General features: G+C 46.2%; 1 protein-coding gene across 2 annotated transcripts; it reads right to left on the bottom strand.

Annotated features, from left to right (window-relative positions):
- Positions 1 to 12,440: 12,440 nt before the first annotated feature.
- Positions 12,441 to 15,533, bottom strand: LOC130519469 (podocan-like protein 1). Of its 2 annotated transcripts, XM_057022924.1 has the most exons (5): positions 15,371 to 15,533; positions 15,169 to 15,241; positions 14,987 to 15,059; positions 13,951 to 14,875; positions 12,441 to 13,873 (listed from the first exon to the last, which is right to left on the bottom strand). In XM_057022924.1, exons 3-5 carry the CDS (start codon positions 15,051 to 15,053, stop codon positions 12,784 to 12,786), a joined length of 2,082 nt encoding a protein of 693 aa, XP_056878904.1. In that variant the 5' UTR covers positions 15,054 to 15,059; positions 15,169 to 15,241; positions 15,371 to 15,533; the 3' UTR covers positions 12,441 to 12,783. The 2 variants fall into 2 exon arrangements, with proteins under 2 accessions (XP_056878904.1, XP_056878905.1); XM_057022925.1 differs by lacking the exon at positions 15,371 to 15,533 and having other exon boundaries at positions 15,169 to 15,329.
- Between the last annotated feature and the right edge of the window lie 2,905 nt (positions 15,534 to 18,438).

Here is an 18,438-nt window from a genome sequence, read left to right as displayed (position 1 = left end):
GCAGTTTTTCTGGCTTTTCCTCTCACAAATGTCACCGTGTTTCCCAGCAGAAGGCAAAGGGCAGACCACACACAGAGGAGCCCCGTCTGTGCTGGAACCTTTTGGGGACTGATAAACAGTGATTTTCTTTTTCTCTTATTCCCTTTGATTTTGGTTTTCTTGTGAAATGGCATCCTCAGTCCATGTTTTCCATCTAGAGATGAAGTACTTCTCACCAAAATGGAGGGAAACGATCACAGAAAAAGGGTCAGAGGACCGGGAAGAGGATGATTTTAATCTATTTTACCCATCCATCCATCCATTTTCTGTTTCTTGGGGGTAGTTTAGCCCGTACCATCACCGGGCGAAAGACTGGACTGTGGGTTGGGTTGGACTGTGAAAGAGCTACACCACGACCTTTTCCTTAATCCATCTGAAGGGCAGAAAACAGATGACACTGGTGTAAAATTTTGCAGGAATTGACTGAAAAGGGAAAAAACAAAACAGCATTTCTGAAGAAAAATCCAGCCTGAGTCAAAAATCCAGGAAGACGTATTGGGTTATTCCAGTAATAACTGTACTTAACGAGGTCAGAGGGTCCATGCCTTCATCATCACTTTCGAAGTCAGTGGAGAATTCGCCAGAAGCAAAAAAATCTTGGCAGATTATTTTGACCTTTGAGCTGTGAGGTTTTGTTTGAAAAAAAAAATCCAGGCAAAATCATCCTGTGTTGAGAATTTCTTTGTTCCTGCGCATAAAGGTGACCTGTATAAATGCATGGGGGTATAGACCTGTTCTGACGTGTCTCGTGGATTCCTTATTGGCACATCTGTACAATCTAGTAGCTATTCCTGATGCTACTACGCTAGCTGAGGCACAGTATCTCGTTTTAAGAGACACCATCAGTTCTGTGAGTTGACACCAACAGAGCGATTTAAACCTGTTAAAGGACACGACAGCTTACACTGACGAGGCAAAAAAGACCCTGCCTTGAGGTGCTTAGACAACCTTTGTCCTCCTTAAAGCATCAACCAAGTCTTTGAAGGTGTTACAAATTCCTGCCCCTGTGCTAGCTAGCGTACAGCAGGTGAAGGGGAAGATTCGGACGCATACTGGTGAAATTTCAGAGATCTGGTTACTGTAAAGCAGCAGGAAAGACCCTCGTCTTGCTTGCACTCACATCCACATTCTTCCACTAAGTGTTTTTTTTTCTCCCCTGATTATTTTACCAGCGCTCAGGTGGTTCTGTCGTTGTCATTCCAGGCCCGAAGTGTCTCTGCCCCGATGGACAAAACAGGCGCACAAACAAACACACGCACAGCGGAGGCACCAAGTGATGGCAGCGACATGCCAACAAATGGTTGTTGTTTGCCGGCACTGCTGTGGGAAATGGACTTGTTTGGGCCAATCAAAGCGAGACTGAGCGCTGATTCCTCCATTCATGTGATAATTAGGTCGTGAGGGAAAGCAGTCACTTTGGTTTTGTTTTTACAGCTTTTCCATTCAGACGCAACCCCTCCCACACACATTCCCATATTTCTATCTTTGTGGGGACCTTCATAGACAGCCATCCCAAATAGCCCCCTAAACTTAACCTGATCCCAATTCTAACCTCAACCTTAAAACCAAGTTAAACCCGTAAACAGTCCTTTGGAAGTATGAAGCGCGGCCAAAATGGCCTCACTTTGCAAAAATGTCCTCACTTAGACAGGTGGAATGAGTTATGTGGTGCTCAGAATGTAGCAAATACAAGAACACACACACACACACACCATAGCTGGGTTTGGGTCCACCAATTAAAGGGAAAGATTTAATTGGTAATATTTCTTGAGTGGAGGACTCAATAGGCTCTGAAAGGTTTCACTGATCTTTGTCCTCGTGACACTGCCTTGTTGCCGACGTTGTGGAATTCACCCCAAAGCCGTCTTTTTTGCTTCTTTGGGGTGAGAGACAAGAGACGCTCGCACCAGCATTGCTTTGGTAGGGACGTGGCTGCAGGACGTTCGGTCTCTATGGAGACCGACTTCGGTCAAGTCAAAGAGGGGAAACACTTAACAGCCAAAACAGAGGAGCGGAATATGGTGAGACAGACAAACAGAAGCTCAGAGATATAGAATAACAGAATGGATGTCGCCTGTCTGACCCAGTGCAGCATAATAAAGGCGTTAAAATACTGTTATTATCAATATCTATAAAAACACAGCTGCTCGGGACTTGATTATTATGGAATTATGGTCTCGGAGATCCGGAGGTTGGACAGGGTCTTTGATCTTTACACTGCTTTGTTGTATTTGATACTGTTCAGGTTCAGTTTGAGCTGATACCCAGTCACAGCGACACAGATGAAGCGGCACACATTCCTTCTCTGCATTAAGGAGCTAACCTTATCAGGTCCTGCTAACGTGATTGAAATTCCAACAAAAAGGGGAGAGGGCCGCTGATAACTGAAGCCATTTGTTCTGATCTTTAAGGCCCTTAAACCAGGTCGTTTTACTGGAAATCTCAACCACAAGTTCGGCTAACGTGAAGCTAATGGCAGCAGCAATGAATGACTGATTCTTGCTCACTTGCTGATTGGATTCTGAGCAAACTTCCAGGAAAATCTGAAATATGCAATGTTTATGCGAGCCCCCTGGGCCGTGACCTCTCCCCCGCATTGTTACATCAGCGGCATTGAGCAAATGCAGCTAATGTTTGCTTAGCATTAAAGTCAGAGATGTAAACATCATTTGTAGTAAATCTCTCTCCGTTGGAGTTGAGGGAGCGGGGGATGAGGCCGTGGCGCTAACACGTGCTGGATCCAGAGGGCGATAAGAACGTTCCTCATCTGTCCTCCTGATGTCAAATGTTTAGTAGCCCACGCTATTGCCAGATCGGGTTGAGTGCTGACACAGGATCTGTGGCCCACTGGCCCAACTGGTTACCACACACAAGGTTTAGATTAGCTTGGCTCTCTTGTACAGTAAATAACTGTCCCTCATGTCTCTGCCTTCGACCTGCCCTGGAGCTTTACCCCCTTGTCAGGCCTGGACTGGCCTGCTATGCTACACCATTCCGAAGCAGAGCACCAACAAGAAAGCTGACTGCAACACATTTCAAGTCCATCAATGGTTAATTTAAAGTGGAGAAAAGCTCGGCCGTGCTGTTTGTCGTTGTGGCGTCCAAAAATAAAATAAAATAAAATATGATGCAGGCTTTAATCCTCACCCCTTCCTCAATAACAACCCAGGAAATAGTTTCTGCCTTCACTTGTGCTGCTGGGACAAAACACCCAACGGGCTTGGCATCGTTGCCTAACCGCAAAAAAAATAAAATAAAAGAACAGCCAAACAGTTCTCTGAAAATTAGTGATACTGTTGCGATTGCAGGTCAATTTCAGGCATTTTTGAAGGTTTTACAGCCTTTTGGCCACAATAATATGAGAGCAAAGTCAGTAAAAATTATAATATCCTGAGATGGCTTGTGGGTGGCTCAAAATGAATGATTCTTATTTTACAACATCATTAACTTTCATTTTTACCACTGTGGTCTGTCTTTATCAGACCAGTTAGAACCCTAAACAGAACTCCATTATCCCCCTCTCAGAGCGGAAAGTTGCCCTTTTTGAACCAATGAAGATAGATATTTGTGCATATTCTGCTGTCAAACAACAAACTAAGGTTTCTCTTTTTTCCCCCTTGGTGCTCCCAAAATCCATCCTGATTTAGGGAACCCTTCAGCCACGAGTTGCTGCAACCTTGAGAGAATTCATTAATCACTTGAGTCTGGATGTGTTTGGTGCGTGCTTTTTTTCTTTTCACTTTCTTTGCTCTTCGGTCTGTTTCTGATTTACGGCCCCGAGCTGAGCAGCCAAGCGGGCCCCTTGTCTGCCAAAGGAGCCAAGCGCAGCCCTCTCTGACCCCTTTTTCGACGAACATGACAAACGTTTTAAATATAAAACTGTATTTTTGCTCTTTTAGTCGGATATCATGGAAACAAACTTGTATTGTGTCACTAATGACCCCCATTTTGAAAGATAGCTTCCAGATGCTACATGCTACTATCTCTATATCATGATTTTACAGGATGTCGCTGCCAGCATCATTATTAACAACACACAGATGGAGAAATATATAGTCCCCCCCCCGTCAGAATTCTTGGAAGAGCTTCAGAAATTTCAAATGATTCCTTGCAGATCTGCTCCATCCAAAGTGCCAACAGCAGTTCAACCATCCAGCAGAATTCCTGGTCGGAAGAAATGATGGAGGATGAAAATCCCCAGGTGGCATTTTCTAAAAGGTCTGATCAACATTGAGGAGGGAATTAAGCCGCGCTTATCTTACATATCCACACAGAAGTCACCTTAAATCCCCCCTCGGCACCCACCAAAGGCAAAAGATGATTGTGAGAGTTTGGATAAACTAGCCTAGGAAAACTGTTAGCTGAAGCAGTCCTGCCAAGAGGAATTCACCGATCAGTCATTAGAGCAATGCTGTTAGAGTATACACTGAAAAATAAAACATTTATTGTTATGTGCTTCAAAAAAAACAACTGGCAGCCCACAAGAACAGATGGATTTATTTATTATAATCTGAAATATTGAAAAGTAAACTCTAATGGACTTATTAGTGCTATAAATACACCATATTTAGTTAATGTACAAATCCAAAACAGACTTTGCAGAATGGTTTTATGGCTTTAAACGTGCCTCGTTGGGTGATATAAAGTGTTATATTTAGTCATTTCTCCCCATGATGTTTTATTTTAGCATATTTCCACATAAATGTAATAAACCAGATGCAGAATTATGTCTGAGATTTAGGGAAAAATGGGCGGTAGATGGCTTCCGCAGGCCAGTTGAGGCTCTTCGGTCTCCCAACCACGCTAGGCAACACTCCCACGTCATTGAGGAATCCTCTATCCAGCACCTTGCTAGCCTCGCGCTGATAAAGCACCGCCTGTTGTTGCGTCCACCAACATTTGGTGGCATGTTTTGGAGCACTTGATGTCTGAAATTGTAGCAGTGACCCGCAAAATGCTGAGCTAAAGTCAACTGTTCGTGATGCTGGAGGTTAGCAGCACGTTAGCAAGAGCATATGTAGGTTTTTAAATGACAAACAGCGTGCTGATGATGTGTTGAACATATTGGGAAGGTAGAAAATGAAAAAAAAAACCAGCTGAATTCCAAGACAACCGAGTCAACATCCCCCTGTCAATAAATATGAAATAACTGTAGAATAAAACATGATATGTTGCCTCCAGCTGCCGGACAAGTTGAACAGGTGTAAGCAACATTTAACATGCTCTCCAGTCTGGCCTTTGCAGATGTTTGTACCAAAAACTAGCATTACGTCAAATATCATTATTAATCTTCAGGATGAAACAATGACATCAACACTTAAAAATGGCTAATTGAAACTTGGAGACTAGAGAATCTCAGAGGATGCAGCATATAAACAAGCTGTCGATGTGACGGAGCCAAAATGTTCTTGAACCTCAAGAGGATCACTTTTAACCCGACATTTTTCTGAGGGAGTTTGTTATTATAGAAGCAGAGTTCCTCCCAGTCAGACGGAACCAGAGAATCTATGAGTCCAGTCTGCAGTTAGCATGATGATAACTGGTCAGAAATGCCTCAGATCTTCGTCCAGATCTCTGTACCTTGACACTAAATCATGAATCTCAGGACAATCAAAAACCACAAGAAACCACAAGAAAACCACAAGAGCTTTGCTAGATTTTCTGCTATCTGAAGAGTGACTCAGGAAATCATGAAATGTTTATTTTTTTTAAAACTTGTAAAATACTTTGGAATTCGGAACGTCCTGATTTTAACGTCTTATAAAAAGGTCAAGCCGATGGTGTCAATTTTCCCAATAGCATAGCCATATGGAAACAATTAAACATGCCATAAAAATAACTAACAGGCCCAGTTAAACCTAAAAAGTCTATTCGCTGCCGTATATCGTGTGAGCAGCTCAAACGAGGTGGGACAAGGGTTTCTGGTCCAGGTTGAGTAAATTTCTGGGAGCTTGTCGTCGCTGTGAGGTGCTGTGTAACTCCCCGTGAAATGTCGATTTATGGCTTTTACTCTGGGAATCGTGAAACAACCTCTACAGCATTACACTGTTGTACTTGTAGCTGAGCCACGCAGCTACTGGTTGTGGATGGAGGAAGAAAGTCTGAACAGTCCCGGAAACAGGGAATGGTCAACCAGAGTAAAAGTCTGCGACAGCGCAATAGACAGTGGATTTGTTTGCAGACTTTAAAGAAAACTAACTGAACTCGTGAGACAACTACAGAAAACTGCTGCTTTTGCTCTTTTCCAGGCTCTAACTACATTAATCCTGGAATGTTGCTTTGATGTTTTTATTTTGGCCTTTGATCAATTTGCAACAGACTTCAGTATGGGACTTGACCCAGACACTGTGGCTGTCATCATGTCCACATCCTGACCTGGCAGGAGCAGCGAGCGTCCATCCTCTCGCAGCTCCTCCTCACCAGAGCAAGATGCTAAAGCTAACAGTATCCCATAAAAAGGTTCCACCGCTTCATCCGCGCTGGTCGTTGCCGGTGAATCAGCAGTCCAGAGTCTCATTGTCGCATTCAAGAGTATCGGAACCTGCAAACTCATTACCATGTAGTTGCTTTTGAGGATAAAAATGGACAAAAATCATCTGATCAGTCTCCTTTGCGGCACATCTGCCAAAGAACAATGAGTGAAAGAATGTCTGGCACGCTCACAGTTCCCTCCCACTTCCTCACTGTCACCAAGGCCTGACATTTTATTATCCCGTTATTGCTTCACATTTGTCTAAATGTCATGAACTTCATAACTTGTGGAATTTAAACATATACAAATGAAGAGGGTCAAAAAAGTGATCAAGAACGCACCCAAACTATTCCCGACTGCAAATCTGGCGAGAATCGGGAGAAATGAAGTGGGTTAGCATGTTGGTGTTATGCAGTTATGCGCTAACCGCCAGCGTTCTCTCCCAGACTCCTGATAATTTACCTGTGGTCAGCGGCAGACCAGCTGGGACCAGCTGCGGTCCGTCTGTACTCCTGTGTTCTCCCGAAAGTGCTGAGAATACTCCCAGCGTCTCCAAAAGATTGGCCCACCGGTCCAGGGCTCTTTGGCCCAAATGACTGGATCCAGATCTCGGAGGAGTTTTGGGAACCAGCAGGGCAGACGATCGGTCCGTTTCTCTTGGACCGGACTGGGTTTTCCTCTCTCGTCTTGCCCTGGTTCTTTCCACATACTTCACATTTTCTCATCTGAGGTTGTGCCAGGATAAGTGATATTGATCCACTCGAGCGTACCTTGAGGTGGCGGATAGGAGTGGCGCCGAGTCAGGTGACATCAGGTTTCAATCAAAAAAATTTGAATAAATTGGAGAAACAAGAAGAGGAAAAAAAAGGCTCGGAAGAAGATCGGCGAGGAATCTTGAGCCAGAGCAGCTCACATTTAAAAGATGGCATTTCAAACAATTTGAACTTTACATAAATCCTGGATAAGATTTCTGCAGTTCTTTGCACACGCGCATTCATATATTTGGAAACCAGCTGCAGTTTCACAATACGTGGCACCGGCCGCCGTTCCATAAATCTGCTTTGAAACAGTCCTGCCCCCCACCCCCCCCTCCCTTCATTAAGTTGGCCTTCCCGCTTTGGAAGCTGTTAACTCGTAAATCAGACGCAAAGCTAAGGGTTTGCGCGAGGGTTAAAAGGTCGTAGTATTTTAGAGCAATAGACCAAAGACATTCAGGCCAGAGCTGCTTAACTTACATCAACCTACAGTTTACCGTTTAGTGGTGTTAGCATAACTTAGCAGTGATTTTCCCTCTTCTAGAAAACATTACTCATAAGAGTTTTATTGCCAAATCCTGATGACTCAGCAATCGTTGCAAGTCCTCCGACGGGTGTGCACATTCAGTAACCGCTAAGTTCCTGCTGAGTGGAGCCTGAAACGGCTACACGCTTGTGTTTTGCTAGCTGTCACGTTGCCGTGTTCATGCAGCTATTATCCTGCGTCCGCTGTCTTGACTTGAATGGCTGTCTTCGTCGATTAACGTTGTAATTACCGATCTGGGTAATCGAATGGGCCGAGCCATGGTTTTTGTTAGCGCTAGTTATCGCTGGCAAAGCACTGGGGAGGCAAACAAGCCGCAGTGATGTTTTGGACAGTGTCCTGGGGCCAAAACAGGACGGCATGTTCCGACTTTCTGCCCCCTTAAACTTTTCATGCCGTCCGCCTGTGTCTGGACTTGTGCGCCACTCCGTCACCCGTCTTTATCGCCGGCAGCTCGCATTAAAGTTGTGTAGAGGAAAGTTGTATCAGAGGAAAACAAGATCACCTCTAATTTACAAGTGCTACTAATTCACTTTACAGCAGCTGGATTAGAGGGGAAACAAGGAAGTGTAGCTCGTGTCAGATGTTTTACAGTAGCGTTAGAGAGGCGCTAACTTGAACCATAAACCTTTTCGGTTCCATCATCCAGGGATCTGCAAGACATCCGTTGTAGCGTTAGATCGGAGCACTTGAGATCGGCTGAAGGCAAAAATGGTCCCTCAGAATGAGAGCAGTTGCTTTCAAAGCCACTAAGTGCATCATTTTCCCACTTTTGGAGCTTCCTTGTCCGTTTTGAGCTTTGCAGCTCTCCTATCTTCAACAAAAGTTCCTTTCAGAAGGTTCTGGGTGGAACCATCCCAAAGCGCCTTTTCCAGATTTCTACCCGACTGCTGAGTCTGCAGGTGCTTCGGCGTTCGCCGTTGACCTTCATCTTTTCCTACAGCCTCTTTCATGACTCATCACTTTATTTCTGCGCGACATTAAAAGCAGACAGCAAAAACAGGATCGCTGACCTAATGTCTGCTGCTCTTTTGCCGAACGTTTGGTGGACATTTCCGGGCATTAACCTACTTAAGATTGGATTTTTGTGAAGTGCAGGAAGGAGAGGATGCTGGGAAACTGTTCCCTGACGGCCTGCTTTCCAGGTTTCCGGAGGAAGAAAGTTTTCAGCACAGCTGATACGTGGACCCGCTGGAAAACCACCCTCGACACGTTTGGATGGTGTCAGTCACACTTTACAAGACTAGCATAACAAAACACTTCCTCGCATGTGTTCACTAACGCTTCTTGAGGGATCCAGCTAAAATGCAGGTGTTACCGTGGACACCTGAAGGCTGGAGGGCTCGTTGGTTTCATTTGCCAAGGACAAAATTAGCACCAGGAAATCCGTATTATTTCATCTGATTTGAAAAAAAATATCTACAATATATAGGGCAGTATCGTCGGTATATAAGGGTAATTTGCTTATATTGAATAAAAGAGTCTTGTTTGTTTTATATTTAATATTGACTCAAACAGGAAGCAGCCAGAGAGTTATTCAAGAGATTTTAAACAAATAGAATAAAATCCTATTTTTCGAAAACCAAACTCCCACAAAAGTTAATCACAGCTTTCAAAACCAGAACAAATGTCTCCAAAAGGCAGGTGCTAAGCCATTTTCGGACTAACCCGTCCCAGATTTCGGATCCGTAACAGCAGGACAACAGCCATTTACGAGCCGCCGCGCTAATTGAAGCCGTTGTTAGCCAAGGACAAACTGCTAACTCGTGGAGCGATTGACGCCGATGGATAAAGAAGAAAGGTTACGGCTAATCCTCATCCTGAGAGGAGAGCAAAGGACACATGCTAGCTGTCTGCACATGTGGTAATTGGTATTTACAGGAGTCTCTGTGCAAATAGTCTCACACAAGCCAGCCGCCACGTCAAAAACTAGCGTGAACGCTAAATACATGTTGGCGTGATGCAAACAACCATCACATAATCAGTGCACTTCCTGGATTTGGCGGAGGAGATAGAGGTTTTATGTATTTCTGCTGCAGCTTAGAGGCTCATAAACGGAAACGTGTGCGGAAACCTCACCACTCGTCTTCCGCAAACGAACACGTTGGTGAGTTTGACAGAAAATAAAAGTTTAGGAGAAGCAGGCTAACGTGGTCTGCCACGATGGGAGCACTCACGGGCCCCCTGGTGGAGCACAGCGATGCTACAGTCTACGGCTGTCTGGAGTCTGCAGATTGGTGCAAAACTGAGGGATTTCAAGACCGTTGGGTCGCCGTTTCTGCATCGGTCCTTGCGTGTCGGTAACCTGGGTCCAGTCCTGCAGCAGATGATGGACTGTGTGAGAGAGGTCCCTCTGGCTCCCATGGTTTCACTCTCTGTCCCCTCCTCCCTCGCTCTCCCCTCCCTCTTTCCCTTCTCTCCCTTCTCTCCCTCCTATTAACTCCTTCTCTCGCTGCTAACTCAAGCGCCACCTCTCTCCCGCACATGCAACAGCACGCCGAGGCGGCGGTTTTAACCATTCGCAGGGAACTTTTACAGTGCATTTCTCTCAGTTTGAGCCTGATGTTCTCGGGTTCCAGAGGTTTGGACAGTTTCTACTTTAGGAGGTTTCTGATGCATCATGGGAAAGGGGGCTTCAATGTGAAAAGAATGTCAGTTGAGTCGCACCACAGCTTTCTCTCTGCACATCTGGCTGAATCACATGCAGGGTGTGGTTTAATATCCTGCTCCCTTTGGCTCTTTTCCATCTTCCCGTTCTCTCCGAGCCCATTCCTGCCGGAATGTGTTGAGGCTTCGAAACAAAGAGCTGAGAGGTATTCTGCGAGGGCTGAGAGGTGACAGAGAGCGGAAACGCAGACGAACCGACGTGGCCAACGCAGGTGTCGGATCAAGAGCCTTTTCCCAGAGGAGCAGGAATCCAGCTGCTGGGAACCAGCTGCGTCCCGCGATGGTGCATAAAACGAACACACCCTCTGATAAACTGACTGCTGCACATTCCACTTTGGCAGACCTGATACATTCTGCACAGTTTAGTTAAAAGTAAAGTGTATATGGGGTCGTTTCCAGGCACACATCTGGTTTTGTGGTGCGGGGTCGTGGTCCTGCTGGACCGTAGGGAGGTGCTGGTGAGCTCCCTGGCTGCCTGAAGCTCGTCCCTTCTAGAGGCCAGTGGAACCTGGACCCATCCTTCTAATCCTCCCTCCCTCCCTCCTCCCATCTCTCTGCTCAGCTCTTCTCCCTCCACCACCTCCTCCTGCTGCTCCTCTTTTCCCAGGCTCTATGGGTGCAGTGCCACGTCGCTTATTAGTCTGTGAGAGAGAGAGAGCTGGAGGAAGACCCAGACGTCCACGTTGCACTGTGATAAGAAAAAAATCCTGACCCATATTTTTCCATTTTAAACTTAAATGCTGTCTGTTTTGCAGAATAGAAGCCATATAGAAACCATTTCTCTTCACTGTGAAAAAAAACCCCAAACCCTTATGACTCTCACTCACTCCTGTGTGTGCAGATGTGTGTTTGATTTACTTCCCTACTTTCCAGTCTGGTGTGAGGTTTGAACTATGCAAATATAAGGTAAACTTCCCGAAGTATTTAATTCTTTACTATTCCCACAATTTCGTTTTTTGGCACAGCAAAAAAAGCCAAACTCATGGTATATATATTTTCTTTTACCAGTGTTAGTCCCCATTTAACTGGTTTTCCTGTACTCTGGTCCCCTCTAGTGGTCATTTAGCGCAGCGCACTCAGTTCTCGTCAAGTCAGTTTAACTTTTTGGAAGTCTAAAACCACTTCAGCAATAGGAATAAACATAAATATTAATGCCGTGTTGACCAATTTCAATAAAAACACATTTAGAGGGTTCAATGTCCACATGAGTTCAACATGTTTCACCAGTGGAACATTTTGGTCAATATTTATGAGCATGGGGGTCAAAAAAAGAAAACATTTTAACATTAACTGCAGCCAGCTAATCAGTCCCACATTTTCCCTCTTTATGACACAAATGAGAGTCAAATAAAATCAAATTCAAGGAAAGCTCATAAAAAGCAAGTGGGTTTCATTAAACTGCTATGCCCGGCACAAAATTCCAGGCTTAAAACTTAAAAACAAAACCCTAGAAAAGAACCACAACTTTTGATTTTCTGTGAAAGTCTGAGTTCGAGCCGAAGTCTTTGGTTGAGGGGAAGCAAAGCAAGCAATTACACAACAGGTGAGCTCATTAGAGGGACCATAGAAGTGGAATCAATAGATCGTCCATTCTTACCCGAGTAAAACCTATAGCAGTCATTTTTAATGCATGTGGGAAAAGAGGAGCATTCCAAAAATGAGACATCAAGCGTGTATGGTTTTTATTTTACCGGGTTTTCAACCTGTTAAACTTGCAGATCCTTTACAGACCAGTTCCAGTTCTAGGTTCACCTTAACCGCTCTCTGATTGGAATCACCTGACCTCCCTCTATAAATAACCCCCAAGCGCAGTGCTTCACTTTTGTCACCTGACCAGAAGAACAAATAATGACAAGCTCTGTTTAGCTAACTTCTGCAGACAGGAATGTGGTGGGAAAATGCCTGACAATGCTGCAGAAATGGCCAAAATGGGGGAAAATGCTGGGAAAAAAATCCACACAAATTCCCAAACAGCCTTTATTGACACCAAATTTAAAGTACCACATCATTATCAAAGACTCTGAGGTAGTTGGAGCTCAACATTTATCAGCACCTCTTGACATCTTCACTGTTCTTCTTTCACCATGTGGCCCAAACTTTGAGACATTTGGAGGGAACGCCTGAACTCTTGGGTGGGTTGCTAAACCCAAATTACACCCCAGATGCGATAAATATTTGTTATCCAGTGTGTTTGTGAGGGTACATGCAGAAAAAGATGATAAACCCCACAAACCACGACAAAATCAACCCCTCCAAGTCCAGGAACGCAGATGACTCAGCAAACATTTGCGGTTGTTTTGTGGCGTTCAGTATAAATGCACCACCTGGAATCCCCGTAAACACCTGAAAGCCTGCGTGTTCAGCTTCCCCACGTCGATTAAATTGTCCTCCAGCTGCACTCTCACGAGCCGGCTGAGACGATTGTCCCCCCAGCAAAAAGCATCACTGGGTACCGACTGGATCCTGTTGTGGGTTAGAGCCACGGAGTGTAGAGCCCGCGGTAGCTCTCGGGGCACCTGGCGCAAGGTGTTGTGGCAAAGGTCCAGTTGGTGGAGGGCCGGTAAGGCCTTGAAAGCCCCTGGAGCCACTTTGGAGATTTGATTCCGAGCTAATCCCAAGTGTTCCAGGTTCTCCAAGGTGCTAAGAGCCTCCCTTTTTATGGAAGCGATAAGGTTACCCTCCAGATTCAGCGTCTTAAGTGAGCGTGGAAGGTGTCGCGGGACTTGTTTGAGCTTGTTCCCGGCTAAATTCAGGCTTTCCAGACTGGTGGCATTGAGGAGACTGTTCCTTAGAAGACCCTTGTTTGTCAGTCGGTTTGTGCTAAGGTCCAACACCATCAGCTGGGATATCCCAGAGAACTGAACCTGGAACTGCTCGATGTGGTTCCCTTTCAGGTAGAGCTCTCTGATGGACAATGGTAGACCCAATGGAATAGACACTAACTGGTTGTGGTCCAGGTTCAGGATGCGCAGTTTGGTCAAAGGGGAAAACACGGCATTGGGAAGTTGGTCGGAGCCGTTCCCTAGGCTGTTGTTGCTGAGGCTCAACACCCGGAGCCTCGGGCACCGGGTCCAGACCGCCTCAGACATCACACTCAGCTGGTTGTTGTCCAAACGAAGCTCCTCCAGAGAGGGAGGAAGATCTGTCGGCACACTCCTCAGAAGGTTCCTGTCCAGGTACAACCGCCTAAGTGCCGGGATCCCCTCAAAGGCCCCTTTGACGGCACCGTCGGTGAGCCGGTTGTTGCTGAGCACGAGGAACTCCATGGAGACGTACTCGCTGAGTAGGTCCAGTTGGATGCCGTCAATGTAGTTATTCATAAGGAGGATGTAGCGGGCGTTGTAGGGGATACCATAAGGAACCTTATCAACACCTTTATCGGAGCACTGGACCACCCTGAAACACAATGCATCATGGGAACCGGGATTAATGCTAGGAATGGGCATGGTTGGTTTAGTGGTTTGAAGTCTTACCTTCCATAGCAGGCACACTCAGGAGGACAGTAGTCATCCAGGAAATAAGGGAAGTGCGTTGGAGGGGTGTCCTGCCTTCTGATGGGGACATTTGGTGTTCTGTTGTCCGTTTTCTTCTTTTCCCTCGATCCAGTCATATTCTTGTGTTTGCTACCTCTGTTCTGTTGCCGTGGCGATGTCTGGTTTCGCTTCCCTGTGGACTTGAGCACTCGTTCCCTCAGTGGAGACCATCCGGGGTTGAGTTTCCTGACCTCGACTTCCTCAACCTTTTTGTCTCCACTCGAGTTCCGTGTAAAATTTGCCCCTTTGGCCTTTAAAGGGTCGGCCATGGACCCGACTTGCGACATCTTTGGCGCCTCTGTTTGCTTTTTGGATGGAAACTCATAGGTTTCTGCTTGAGAGACACGGTTTACGTCCTCTGAATGCTGACCGAGACCATGTCCAGGCTGCTGCAGCGCCTCAGCCAGCACGGGTGAGCCTGACCTCACCTCGCCAGGGGGCGCCGGCGAGGCAGGACCCTCCGATGCAGAGATGACATGGCGGCGAGAACTTGGAGGATTTGGAGACCTGGTGATAATTTCAGATGCTTCCCACAGTTGAGGTGCAATTAAAGGTGTGAGATTGTTAATTGCAGCGTGATCCTCCTTTTCTCTTTCAACTGATCCCTCCTGCTTTGCATTTTTTATGTCCTCCACCGACTTTTCTCCGTCCTTAGCTCCTTTTTCATCATCAGGGCTGATTCCTGCCACCAGCTTGCTCTCCTTTTCCTCCTCCTCCTCCCGCTTCTGTCTGTCTTCACCATCTTTATGTCTCAGGGCTTCTTCCCCCATTTTTGGCAGCGTAACATTCCCATCTCCTCGCTCCTCCACGTCCCTCAGCTGCTCGTTCTTCATCTCAGGCGCGCCGACCTCCGCCTCCGCCGCTCCTACAGACAACCGAAAGCCATCAGCCGCACACGCCACCAAACCACACACAGCTCAACATCACAACAGCGGAGCTTCCCTTCAAATCTGATGATTTTAGCTGTGTCACTCACTGGGCTGTGGCGCAAAGGAGGACCCAGAAACTGCGAGGAAGATGAGCAGAAGGGTCATCGTTTCCATTTTGACCTGGAGAAATGAGATAAAATCAAAAGATTAACACTGAGTTGAAGTAAGAAGGATGCAGGTTCAAATGTAGGAGAGATGTGATGCTTTGAAAGGAGAAGCTTTGATTTACCCGATGTTGGGAGCCTCCTCACGGTCCTGCGGTCTGTCAGTGTCGTCCTGTTACACCTGCCTCTGAGGACACACTGAGATAGTCCAGAGTCAGGATGACCTCTGAACTAGGAACAGGCTGCTGTTTTAATTACAGCACGCACACACACACACACACACACACACTCAAATGCCTTTATCTTCAAGAGGATTCTCACACTTACCCTCGACGTCAGAGGAATCCAAAGGATCAATAGCGGGAAAATGGGCTTCATTTTGGAGGCAGGGGGGCCAGAGGTCACCGTCGAGGCATTTTGCCGTGATGCCGTGAGACAACTGCCCCAAGCGAAAGTCTGTGAATTTGGCGTGTAAGGAAGCAATAAAGGAGCTGAATTTTAATTGACCTGAACTCTCAAAGCTTTCTTTACCTTCAACTCTTCTCACTCGCAGCACTTATTTTTGTCTGATTTCTGTCGAAAAGCAGTCTTGATGTATGGAGACATTCCCATTTTCTGCCACTTTAAACGTCCTTTCCTGTATATCTAGGTGGCAAATACGGATAGAGAGGAATTAATTATATTCCAGCACATTGAGATGATTGGAGGTAGTGATCAATACTTCCATCTACTGCACAGAAAATGAACTCCATCGTAAATTCCCAGTCTAGGCCACAAGGGGGCGGCATACACCAATAAATATACTCCAGTGCTGCGTTCCCACTTGACAGCTCCGAATATTGCGTAACCCTGTAGGGGATAATAAAGATGGGGGTTGCTGTGTCTTACTGCCCCATTAAATGAAAGAAATATCACATGAATGGGGAATGACAGGAAATGCAAGATACAGAGGGAAGAGCTGCAGGAGGCTTTACCACCTCAAACTGCAGCATCTCATTTCCTGGTAGGGTGACGTAATGTATAACAGAGTGGGGGTGTGAAAAGCAGCAGGTATGGAAAGGACTGGTGATGGGGTGGTTTCTGGCTTATTTCACCTGCTTGTTTGGGGTAAAAATACCAGCATCACTGCACACTGACTGTTTTTGTCCTCCCCTAACCCTTCCCCTTCAATCTGCCAGGCCAGTGAAATAAAACCTGCCTGTCTAGGTTTTTTCCTTTGAGCAAAATCACTTCCTCACTTGAGTACTTGCCCCCCCAGCATGCCCAAATGCCCCGACATCTTACCAGTTGCCCTCAGATAGAGAAATTGACTGAAATGATCAAAGCCTGGTTAATTAGCCTAAATGTGTGGGGGTTTTCTTCAGCGCAGGTGGCAGAAAAACATCGTTTGCAAATGTTCCCCTGGCGTCCTCGGACAAATAAGAACCGAGGTGAAGACGGGGAGAGTCTGTCACAGAAAAATCGAGGCTGGGGCAGGTAGAACTGACGGTACTGTGTGGAATTTCCATGAGGTTTTGGTCGGTGGACGTGTGGGGATAGAGAACATGTATGTGCAGATTTTAAGGCGCACATGCGAAAGTGACCTTCTGGCAACTTTAATCCATCTTGATGTGGGATTATTCTGTAAAAACAGCCTAATTTACAGTAACACAGGGCACTAACTGTGCTACGGGAGGTGGAGGCTGCAGACGGAGGTTTGACTGACACACACGGCTGTGCAAAAACAACCACCCCTCCCCCACAAACACTCCCATCTGGTCCGGGTCTGACTGGTGGCATCGGCAGTGGGGAGGGGGCTTAACAGGGCCAGGGGCCACAGGTCACAGCCTGTGAAGTTTACGTCAGACTCACGACTGCGTGCAGTACGTGACTCGGGAAGCTTGCGATCTGGGGACTTTGTTCTCCTGGAGGAGCAGAGCGCTCCAGCTCGTCTTTCAGGTTGGATGCAAACAAAAATCTTATAATGCTGGAAACGCAACGACCTGGGGGAGAAGGTAAAAAGCACCTCCTGCCAAATTGTGCAAAATTACAGGGAATGTTGAGGAAAACTCAGATCTGCTGCTTGTGTTCCAAGAGAATATTCAAATCAGCAAGAGTTTCTCTGGATGTTCACTGCCTCAAATTAAAGTCTGTTGTCCACCTCCAGTGTGTGTGTGTGTGTGTGTTGCTTCATTTTGGTGTGACTTTGTAGTGATTCTGCAGTCAGGTGAGGACAAAGCAAATATTAGCAAATATCAGCTATTTCAGTGGTATCTCCAGGTGGTTCTTTTTAGCTGTTCATTAACATCTGAAAAGTCCCGTTAGTGGCCCCTATGCTTAAGCTAGACGAGCTTAAGCATATGAAAAGGGGCGTAGAGCGCGAGTCAGGTGATTTTTGCTGACGCGACAAAGACAGAGAGGTGGCGCGTTTGTTCTTTACCCCATTTCTGAGGCAGCTGAACCAAAAGTTTGCATCGGCGGAGCCATTCTGACAGCTGAGGGGGGTCAGTTTGTCGTCGACGACGCATCTTCGGTCAGGACAGCCTCAGAATAAATACATGGAGGTCGGGTCAGGGGAGAAAACGACCTATTAACATGCTCGGTGAACCAGTTCAGAGGCCCTTATGAGAGTTTCCAAGAAGAGTTCTTCCCTCTTCTCTTTTTGAGGCAGAGAACACTCCGGGACGTGCATCGATCCCCCTCCTTTGGATCGATCTTTCCTACAGAGACAGAAGGAGGAAACTTTGGAGCTGTTGACGCCTCGGCAGAGGAAAAGAGCTCAAAGGCAACTTTTTGAGGCCGTGGTGACGTTTGGTGGCGCGCCGCAGAGCAGCTCCTTTATGCCCCTCAGATTAGCCCTTTGTTCATCCGCGGTGACTCATATGTTGCTGAAATCTCCATTAGGTGAACAAAAGGGTTGTTTTGTGCATGCGTGCTTGGACGATTATTGATATCAGTCGAGAACAGCGCACTGCGTGTTCCGTGACGTGACTCTCGGCCATGCTGACGGTTACGCAACAATAAAACTCATCTCCAGCTACACGACAACGCAAGTTTGGCAGAAAAAACAGAGGACATGCCGGCAATGATGAGCTTTGACGTGTGTTGTCTCGGCAGGACAAGCCCATAAACCTTATTTGGAAGGTAATGTAGGTCACTGCTTGGTGGTTAACAATTTTCCAATAAGACCACGGACCATTTTGCCAACCCAAATATGTCCATATATGGTTAAAAATCCTGATATATTAACTTCAGACATGTCCACGGCAAAAGAGCTAATCTGGACCACTGAAGTCTGGATATGGGGTGGTTTAATACCAGCATAAAACATCCTGGAGCACATTTTTAGCACCATAACAGCAACCAGGTTTCCACCAGCTGACTTCATTATCAATTGTTTTCAAACTACGAACAAA

This window comes from Takifugu flavidus, chromosome 22, assembly GCF_003711565.1.
Source record: "Takifugu flavidus isolate HTHZ2018 chromosome 22, ASM371156v2, whole genome shotgun sequence".
Classification (NCBI taxonomy): Eukaryota; Metazoa; Chordata; class Actinopteri; order Tetraodontiformes; family Tetraodontidae; genus Takifugu; species Takifugu flavidus.
This window is presented reverse-complemented; position numbering and strand designations above follow the sequence as displayed.

What these genes read in the sequence shown, in the direction of transcription:
- LOC130519469 (XM_057022924.1), bottom strand. Translation starts at nt 15,053, where the DNA reads ATGGAAACGATGACCCTTCTGCTCATCTTCCTCGCAGTTTCTGGGTCC. An exon ending in CTCCTTTGCGCCACAGCCCA is followed by an intron (nt 14,876 to 14,986) that starts GTGAGTGACACA and finishes GGTTGTCTGTAG; the next exon opens with GAGCGGCGGAGGCGGAGGTC. An exon ending in GAGTGTGCCTGCTATGGAAG is followed by an intron (nt 13,874 to 13,950) that starts GTAAGACTTCAA and finishes ATTGTGTTTCAG; the next exon opens with GGTGGTCCAGTGCTCCGATA.